The sequence below is a fragment of the Cebus imitator genome, unplaced genomic scaffold (assembly GCF_001604975.1).
Source record: "Cebus imitator isolate Cc_AM_T3 unplaced genomic scaffold, Cebus_imitator-1.0 Scaffold443, whole genome shotgun sequence".
Lineage (NCBI taxonomy): Eukaryota > Metazoa > Chordata > Mammalia > Primates > Cebidae > Cebus > Cebus imitator.
Genome location: NW_016107758.1, coordinates 596401 through 606644, shown reverse-complemented (window position 1 = coordinate 606644; position 10244 = coordinate 596401). Strand labels below are relative to the sequence as shown.

General features: G+C 40.1%; 1 protein-coding gene across 4 annotated transcripts in view; it reads left to right on the top strand.

The window, feature by feature from the left end:
- The window catches only part of FARP2 (FERM, ARH/RhoGEF and pleckstrin domain protein 2), a 152482-nt gene that overhangs the window by 41417 nt on the left and 100821 nt on the right, over positions 1 to 10244 (top strand). For all 4 annotated transcript variants that reach the window (XM_017510764.2, XM_037732192.1, XM_037732193.1 and 1 more), the window contains 2 exons: positions 8572 to 8676; positions 9898 to 9940. In XM_017510764.2, coding sequence (XP_017366253.1) covers positions 8572 to 8676; positions 9898 to 9940 — 148 coding nt within the window. The remainder of the gene's footprint in view (positions 1 to 8571; positions 8677 to 9897; positions 9941 to 10244) is intronic.

The window sequence follows — 10244 nt, the reverse complement described above, 5'->3', positions numbered from 1 at the left end:
AAAAAAAAAAAAAAAAAAAAAAGCAGCAGAAGTAGCAGTTAACATCTTTTATACTGTCAGATTTAACACTACTCTTTATGATTTTTAGTGCAATTTGGAGAAGTTATGTGTACAGTATTTTAGGAATTGTGAGAACCCAAGATTTGAAAATATGCCAAAATGAGAGTGAAATGCCTATCAAAAATGTTGGTGACCTTTCAAAGAATGTAGCTACAGTTTCCTTTTGAGCTCTCAAGATTATTTTCATTGTACAGTATAACATAAAAGGAAATTTGGGGTTGATCTAATTATTAAACAATAAAAATCTTGAGTAATGAAACTAACCGTACAGATGTGAACTCTGTAGTAGGAGTGGCCATCTAGATAGAAGAGTTATAATTGGCAAGTGAGCCGTAAATGAGCACAGGGAACAAGCTAAAGGACAAAATCAAGAAGAATTTCCCCACAGAGCTTAGGACGAAGAATAAAGAAGGACTTTGTTAGCCAAGCCTTAGTCACCTATTTTCATCCAGACAAAGTCTTTAATAGTTTTGTAAATGTGAATTTTAACAATATTCTTTATACCTAAGCCTGGAAAAGGATTTTAACACCATGACCAACTAGAAAACTGGAAACATTGAACAAAATTTTGCTTTTTAACTTATATTTTTAATACTGTGTTCTTAATCCTGTTTCTCCTCCAGCCTAGTATTTGAAACACAGTTATGATTTGAGTCGCTGTTGAGTTCAGCAGGAAACAGAATGTGATGCCATTGCTTTCTTTGATTTTGAGCATCTGGATGATGCCCGTGCTCTAAGTGGCTGTGAGGCCCTTCCAGCCTAGTGCAGGGAGAGTCTTGTGTCATCTGATCATGTGTTACTTTGGGAACATGCGGTGATTATTATAGTCCTCTTGATAGTGAGTTTCTGTATTTTTAGGACCAGAAGGTACATTTTAAGTCGAGAAAATTTGAAAGGGTAAAAATGGACATGTGACTGATACAAGGGACACTCAAAATAGAACTGATTGTGACACTTAATGAGCTACTGTCCAGGTCATAAAGCACCGATGCAAATTATGGAGATTGAACCTGTGAAAAATCACTTTGGCAAGAAGTCTTGAAAAATATTCTGAAAGTTTGGTTTCTTTAAAATACATTATGGAAAATATTGTGATTTTTTAAAATATGGTTTACATGTTGGCAGGAAAAAAATTATTGGATGCCGTGTTGAGTTACACGTACCCATCATGGAATCAAAGGGCTCTTCCTCTCATCTGTAGTCTTACTCTGTGTAGACCTTATTAAGAAGCTGCTTTGCATGCTTGAGTACCTGTTCCGAATGAACCCTACTCAGGAGGGGCATGAGCCCTCGCTGTGTGTGATGTCTTCTGGTGATGCCCATGTGATTCTGTGTGGGCAAACAGCAAGCAGCAGTATTGGATTTGGAGATGTTGTGTGCCAGGCGTGTGCTGAGCAGCTCTCCTGTGCTACCTTATTACACTCCCATAAAACCCATTCAAGGTAAGAGTTGTGTGTGTTCTTCAACTGAGGAAGCCGAGGCTAAGCATACCCACCAAGTAGAAACCAGGATTCCCGCTCCAAACCCTCTGCTCTTAGGACAGTGTGAGGAAACCAGTTCCTTGTGATCAACTCAGGAGCCGTAAATGGCCTGGAGAATACCTGCCCCTCTTCCACCCACAGCAAAGGATGCCTGACCCTTGGCTCAGATGGCTGTTGGTACTGTTTTAGAGATGATTATACAATACACCAAAAAGTTCAAAGAGCTAAAAATATATCTCTGTGCCTTATTTTATATTTATCACCTTGACCATCAATTCTTCCTTACATTTAGCTATAAAGTCTAAACTGTTCATAAACCTATTTCTTCTATTTTGGTCTTCTTTAGATTTGAAAAATAACAGGTCAACATCTTTCTCTTGACATCCTTGGAAACCACGCATTTATGCCATTGAGGGCAGCTCAAGAATGGCTGGAAGCCGGTGGTCACCTGGCTGGGACTTAGTGTTCCCTGTTTGCAGAGCCTTTCTTTGTGGCCTGCATTACACCTCACATACTGCCTGCTACTTCTGGTCATGATGAGTTACCCACCTTTTAGCAGCTTACTTCAGGTTGGACTTCAGTATTTATGGTCATAAAAGAAGTGTTTCAGTTATTAAGGGGTTTGTTTATTCGTCAATAGACAGCTGAGTGTCTCCTATGTGGGGGACAAAAAGGGCTCTCTGACAGTGTTTTTTTTTCTTTCAACAATCAAGTTGAAATATCAAGAAACTGCTTGGGATTCCATCCTCAGGGATAACTCTGTTGAAAGTCTCCAAGAGTATGGTGATCCAATTATTGAACAAAGTTCATAATATGGTTTCTGCCCTCCTGAAACATTGCCTACAAATTATCTCTCTTTTTATGTTTAGTACTTTTAAAATGATTTATTAAAAAATTAAACTAGATTGATGTATGTTTTGGTGTAGTCCCCTTAGAAAATTTGTTATGGAGTGTACAGTTTTGTTAATTAACTTAATTTGCATATAGTGATCAGTGTTAAGTGATCAAACTTCATAGTGTGCTTCATAGTGTTTGGTACTGTACCAAACTTGTCTTTTTTTGGGTGATTTCTGTAATAATGTGTTCTGTTCTGGGTGACCATTTTAAAAGGGACCTTGATAAGCTGAACTGTGTCTAAAAGAGATTGATTAGGTGAGGATTTAGGGAGGCAGAGGTTGGAGAGACATTTAGATAAAAGGCTATGAATTATTTTTAAGCAGAGCTGTCCAGTGGTAGAATCAGCTGCTTCATTGAGTTGTGAGCTCTTGGTGTATCAAGAAGAGGCGAAGTTCACAGCTCAGAGATTTTTGTAGAGAGGATTACTATAAAATGTGAAAGATCAATTTTCATGAACTTCAAAGGTTTTTTTTTTAACCTTTATTCCTTTTAATTACTTTCTTGTTCAGGTATAACTTACATAAGAAAGTGCACATGGCCAGGCGCGGTGGCTCACGCCTGTAATCCCAGCACGTTGGGAGGCCAAGGCGGGCGGATCACGAGGTCAAGAGATGGAAACCATCCTGGCCAACATAGTGAAAGCCCATCTCTACTAAAAATATAAAAATTAGCCAGGCATGGTGGCATGCACCTGTAGTCCCAGCCACTCGGGAGGCTGAGGTGAAAGAATCCCTTGAACCTGGGAGGCGGAGGTTGCAGTGAGCCGAGATTGCGCCACTGCGCTCCAGCCTGGTGACAGAGCAAAACTCCATCTCAAAGAAAAAAAAAAGAAAGTGCATGTATCTTATGTGTGCAGCTTGATAATTTTACATTTGTAAACACATATGTATCCCTACCCAGAGAATGGGAGAATGGTGTAGAACAGGCTCCCTGTGCCTGTCTCAGTTATGACCCCCCAAAATACCACCGTTTTGATCTTTAGCATTATAAATTAGTTTTGCCAGATCGTGAATTTCATATATGTATGTATTTATCATATACATGTATAGATTATGTACTCTGAAATTTATCAGTATTGTTGGTATAACTGTGGCTTGCTTGCTTGTTCATTGCTGGGCGGTATTCCATTGTAAAAACAAATCACCATTTATCCATTCTGCTGTTTAATTGATATTTTGGTAGTTCCAGTTTTGAGCTACTATGAATAAAACTGCTGTGAACATTCTTGAACATGTCTTTAGATCTCTATAAACAGACATTTCTGTTGGGTTTATACCCAGGACTGGCATTCCTAGGTTATAGGTTATACTTCTGTACAGCTTTAGTAAATACTATCAGTTTTCCAGAGATCATACAAATTTACAGTATTTGAGACTCCAGATGTTCTACCTCCTTGCCAACACTGAGATTATCTATTTTTATATTCTCAGCTATTCTAGTGAGGCTGTAGTGGTATCTCATTGTGGTTTTAGTGTGCATTTCCTTGATGTAATATTGTCCAACTTTTCTCATTGTTTATTGGCCATTTGAATATCTTCTTTTGTGAAATGCCTATTTAAGTCTTTTGGCCCATTTATCTTTACTTTGTTTGTCTGGTTTTTCCTTATGATATGTAGATCTTAATATTTGTTGGCTCCAAGATCTTTGTTGGGTTTGTTTTTGTTTGTTTTTAAGATGGGGTCTCGCTGTATGGCCCAGGCTGGATTACATTGGTGTGATCTCAGCTCACTGCAAGCTCTTCCTCCCAAGTTCAAGCAATTCTCATGTCTCAGCCTCTCAAGTAGCTGGAACTACAGGCACACACCACCATACCCGGCTAATTTTTGTAGTTTTAGTAGAGAGTAGTAAAAGTTTTGTATTTTTAGTCAGGCTGGTCCCAAACTCCTGATCTCACATTATCCATCTGCCTCGGCCTCCCAAAGTGCTGGGATTACAGGGCCTGAGCCACCATGCCCAGCCCCTTTGTTGAATTTTTGTATTGCAAATATCTTCTAGCTTGTGGTGTGCCCTTTTCCTGTCTTAACAGTGTCTTTTGATGTACAGGTTGTAATTTTCAGGTAGTCAGTATCTTGGGGGTGGGGGTTAGTGTTTTTTGTGTCCTGTTTGAGAAATATTTGCCCCTCCCCAAGCTTTTTTGTCCTTTCCGTGATTCATGTTGAATGAATTTTGTGCATGGTGTGAGGTTGGAGTCAGTGCTTATTTTCTCCTCTATGGATATGCAGTTTCCCTGGCACCATTCATGAAAAGATCATCCTCCCTGCACTGAAGTTTAAACACACATACATATGTATGTGTGTATATTTATGAATACACATGTAACTGTGACTTTTTGGGCCCATATTTACAAACCCTCTTCTGGGTGTTGGACCTTGCTGGTTAACAGGTGTCTTGTGAATATGCCTGCACTTGCACGGTTAGTGTATATTGCCTTCATCAGTGTAGTCGGGCAGGCCTCCTGAAGCAAACCCTGGCTGCACTACCCTAGGAAGCGGAGGGGCTCAGGTAGGACTGTGAACCCTGACCTCCCCATTGACTCACAGCGGGGCAGCCAGGTAGTTGAAGAAGAGAGGAGAGCTAAGAGAATTTCATATTCTCAGTGCCACCTGAAATGCACACTCACCTCCCACAGCAGCCATCAGAATTGGGAGCAGTGGCAGACAGTCCAGGAATCCGGCCATGTGTGGTGCCCCTTCGTGAGCTAGAGCTACTAGGATGGGGAAGACGCAGTCCCTGCCCTTTAAACTTACCGTCTGGTAGGAGAGGCGCTCCCAAACAAATCAACAGGTCGTGGTCAGCAGCAATGCAAAGGGCAGCTCCAGCGTTGTGGGCAGACAGTAAGTCTTTGAGAGAACTTCGTAGGGCTGTTTGGGCCCACAGTGAGTTAGTGCAGCAGACTCCATGGTTCATGGTTTCTGACTTGTTAACAGCCTCAGAAACCCTGGTCTAGCCGCATTCTCCCCCCTCTAGATGGGCCACCTGTGGAGCACTGGCAGGCCTCCTCTAGATGCCCACAGGCATCTGAGTGAGTTCTCACAGGAGGAGGCCCTAAGCAATTATGTCAGAGCAAGTTCAACCCAGATTTGCCCTTTTGTTATTTAGAAATTGTATTTACAGCGTCACATCACTTTGTAGCTCACCTTCCCATTTTAAAGAGGTGGTCCTTGTACAGTACTTTTATTATGCATGCTTCTTTGTTACAATGGATTTGCAAGTTTTTATTTCTTGCACAGTGAGAATCTGGTGATTAAACTGCAAGGAGCATAATGTCCTTTGGAACAATGACATTTGCCTCCCCCAGTTTGCACATATTGTTTGTTAATTGCAAAGATGATACATGCCTATTGATTAAAAATTGAGACCTTAGGCCAGGCCACGCCTGTAATCCAGCACTTTGGGAGGCTGAGGCGGGTGGATCACAAGGTCAAGAGATTGAGACCATCCTGGCCAACATGGTGAAACACTGTCTCTAGTGAAAATACAAAAATTAGCTGAGTGTGGTGGCGCGTGTTTGTAGACCCAGCTACTCGGGAGGCTGAGGCAGGAGAATCACTTCAACCCAGGAGGCGGAGGTTGCAGTGAGCCGAGATGGTGCCACTGCACTCCAGTCTGGTGACAGAACGAGACTCCATCCAAATAAATAAATAAACCAAACAAACAAACATTATAGAAGTGAAGAAGTAAGAATGCCCTTGCTTCCACCTCTGCTCAGTTCTTTAATGATGGTTACTTTTAAAGATTTAGTGAACAACCTTCCAAACTTACAACTAGATAGAAGTTTATCTGTGGGGCATGTGTGTTTTTTAAAAAAATGGAATCATTATATACACTGTATAGAAATGGAGGCCTTTTTTCTTTTCACTTTTAATTTTTATTTTTTTTAGAGACAGGGTCTCTCTTTGTTGTGCATTCTGATCTTGGACTCTGGGCTTCAAACGGTCCTCACCCTCAGCTTCTCAACGTGCTGAGTTCACAGGCATAGGCCACCATGCCAGTCCCTTTTTTTTCCTTAATTAAACTGTGTGTTGTAGATTTTATTCAATGATAACACATAGAGAGTTCTGTGTTCTTTTTAAGGGTTGCATAACTGTCCATTATGGATATGTCATTATTTTACCAGTTTTTGTTTGTTTGTTTGTTTGTTTGTTTGTTTTGAGACGGAGTTTTGCTCTTGTTGCTGAGGCTGGAGAGCAATGGTGCAATCTCGGCTCATGGCTCACCGCAACCTCTGCCTCCCAGGTTCAAGCGCTTCTCCTGCATCAGCCTCCCTAGTAGCTGGAATTACAGGCATGCTACCACACTTGGCTAATTTTTGTATTTTTAGTAGAGACAAGGTTTTGCCATGTTGGCTAGACTGGACTGGAACTCCTGACCTTAGATGATCCATCCACTTCGGCCTCCCAAAGTGCTGGGGTTACAGGCATGAGCCACTATGCCAGGCATATTTTATCAATTCTTTACCGAATTTGCCCTTAATGTGTTTAGGTCTGTACAGTTGTATGAAAATATCTGTAGGAAAAAGTTCTAGGAGTAGAATTGCTGGGGCAAAGGTAAATCCACACTTTAAATATTGAAAGATATTTTCAAATTATCCCCTCACAAATTGTATTAAATCTTCTCAGCACTCTGTGAAAGTGGCTGTTTCTCACAGACACACCAATATTGGTGTCATCATTCTAACCCTCTTTGATGGGTGAAAAATATGTCACTGTTTTATTATTAGAGGAATTTAGTATCTTTTTAAATGCCTAATAACCATTTGTACATCTTTATTAAGAGCAAAATAAAAAATTGTAACTTTTTTCAGTGTGATTCTAGATTATAACTTTGTTGAATGTGTTTCTATTCAGATGTTTTTCACTTTTATTTAGTCAAATCTGCCCATCTTTCCTTTTTGCTATGCTTAGGAAGACTTTACCTTTCCCAAGATTATAGAGTTTCTTCTCTGTTTTGTTCTGGTCTTTAGGTCCACTGGAATTTATTTTTGTGAGTAATGTATAGTAGAACTCTTTTTCCATTTTTCTACTTCTTTTTTTTTTGAAACAGGGTCTTACTCTGTCACCTAAGCTGGAATGCGGTCGCACAGTCTCGGCTCACTGCAACCTCTGCCCCCCAGCTCAGGTGATCCTCCCACCTCAGCCTCCTGAGTAGCTTGGACTACAGGTGCATGTCACTACACCCAGCTGATACATAATTTTTTTTTTTTTTTTTTTTTTGTAGTGACGGTGTTTTGCCATGTTGCCCAGGCTTATCTCAAACTCCTGTACCCACGCAATTCTCCCGCCTCAGCCTCCCAGAGTGCTGGGCTAACAAGCGTGAGCCACCATGCTCGGCCCATTGTTTTCCTTAATGGAAGAGTCAGTTGCCCCACCTCCTTTATAAACCGTTCTTCTCATTGATGTAAAATACTACCAAATAATGTTTTTTTTACTCCTTGTAATTTCCTATTGATCAAATATTTACTGGGATTTTATGTAAACAAAGACTCTAAGACTTTAGCTTTTTAGTAAATATTAATTTTTTTTTTTGAGACAAGGTCTCACTCTGTCACCCGTGCTAGAGTGCAGTGGAAGGATCATGACTCACTGCAGCCCCCCCTCCCATTTCTTGAGCAGTCCTTATACCTCAGCCACCTGAGTAGCTGGGACTACAGATGTGCACTGCCATGCTTGGCAAATCTTTTAACTTTTGGTAGAGGCAAGGTGTCACTGTATTACCTCGGTTGGTCTCAAACTTACAAACTCAAGCAACCCACCTGCCTCAGCCTCTCAAGTTGCTGGAATTATAGGTGTGAGTCACCACACCTGGTGTAAACATCAAAATTATTTGTTAAAATATTTACCAAAACTAGAAATGGTTTCTGTACCCTAAAGTTACAAAGATATATGACTAAAAACACACTAAATATAAAATGGAAGGAATTTTTTTAGCTTTATTTATTTTGTTGCCAGTTTCTGAGCACAAATACCTTAGACTCATTTTGTTTTGTTTTGTTTATAAATCTTATACACTGGAAGACAAAGTGAAGCAACAAATAAAGTTGTATGTGTGGGAAGTAGTTTTATGCACAGTTTTCATCAACCCTTCCTGTTTAGTCATTCAATCCTTGTTCTTTTTCCCACCTCTTTCCACACAGCCTAAATGCGATGGCCAGCTATTACTGACACAAGTGTGGAAGCGTTTGAATCTGGTGGAATGCGACTACTTCGGGTTGGAGTTTCAAAATACTCAGTCCTACTGGGTAAGTGCTTTTGATTTGTGATAGAAACAGGCCCTAGGCATGTATAGGATGCCTGTGAAGTGCGTGGGCATGCAGCCTTTGAGCTGCTGTGATGATACCAGCAAGATCTTTCATAATTGTCACATTATCAGCGTCAAATATTTTTGCTATTGGAATATATTATTGCTAGCTGTAGATAATATATTTGCCTTTAATCCAAGCTTGAATTCACACCCTCCCTAAATTTTGTTCTGTTCATTAGCACATGTGCTAAGGAAACTCTCTTAAAAGTTATGAAAGCAACCTCTCATACATCCTATATGAAAATCATTTTGAAAGTGGATTTGTAGCAAACTTAATTGGTTATGCTTCATTTTACTTAATAGAGGCAACCTTAAAAAGTGTGGAGTTTTAGTATTTATGGATGGAGCTGTTTTAAAGAAATGTACATTGGCCAGGCGCAATGGCTCACGCCTGTAATCCCACCACCTCAGGAAGCCAAGTAGGGCAGATCACAAGGTCAAGAGATTGAGACCATCCTGGCCAGTATGGTAAAACCCCGTCTCTACTAAAAATACAAAAATTAGCTGGATGTGGTGGCGCATGCCTGTAGTCCCAGCTACTTGGGAGGCTGAGGCAGGAGAATCGCTTCAACCCAGGAGGCAGAGGTTGCAGTCAGCTGAGATCGCACCACTGTACTCCAGCTTGGGCAACAGAGCGAGACTCCGTCTCAGGAAAAAAAAAAAAAAAGAAAGAAACATACACCAACCCTTTAGTTCAAATAAAAAGCATGTCAGCATCATTAAGTTCTGTCCAGCCTTTTGGATACCCTTGGCGGTGTGACTGGATTTATCCAAGTTTCCTATTCTAGTGACATGATGTAACTCTTTTTTGCAGAAGCCCTCTCATCAGTTTGTTTACAAATGCAGTAGTACCAAATAGTTATTTGTTTTTAACAAATACACAGAAACAATTACTGGGACCCATTCTGTACATAGCAGCAACTGAATCGGGTATCCAGTATAATACAGCACTCTTAATATCTTCCCAGGCTTCCTGAAGCAGGCATTGCTATGCTACTTGTACCGTTTGTTTTATCAGGACTCAACTTGCAAAAGGGGAGGTAGAGTCAAAATATTTCTGATGTAAAAATTAATCATAACCATTTTTGTTTTTATAGCATACTTGCTAAATAGAGACATTATTTAATATATTGGATTTCTTCTGTTAACTCTTCTTTAGATTTGGCTTGAACCTATGAAACCCATCATTAAGCAAATACGAAGTAAGTCCTTGGTTTAATTCTCTAAAATCTGTTTGTTTAAGATGCTTTGTCCTGGGAATGTTTAAATGACATGTTCAAATGTCCATTGTCAACACTGTGTATGGTTAGCAGGAAGTAATCACCAACAGCAGATAAACTTGGAAGCCATTTTGCTGTTTAGTTTTAGTAAATTTAACTCAGAAGATTCTAGGTGACTTGCTTCTCATTTGGAAGTAAGAGTATATGCTGTTTGATATCATCTTAATTTTTGACCAATATGCAAAAATTAAGTACGAATTTTCTTCCTTGGTTATGAAAAGACATT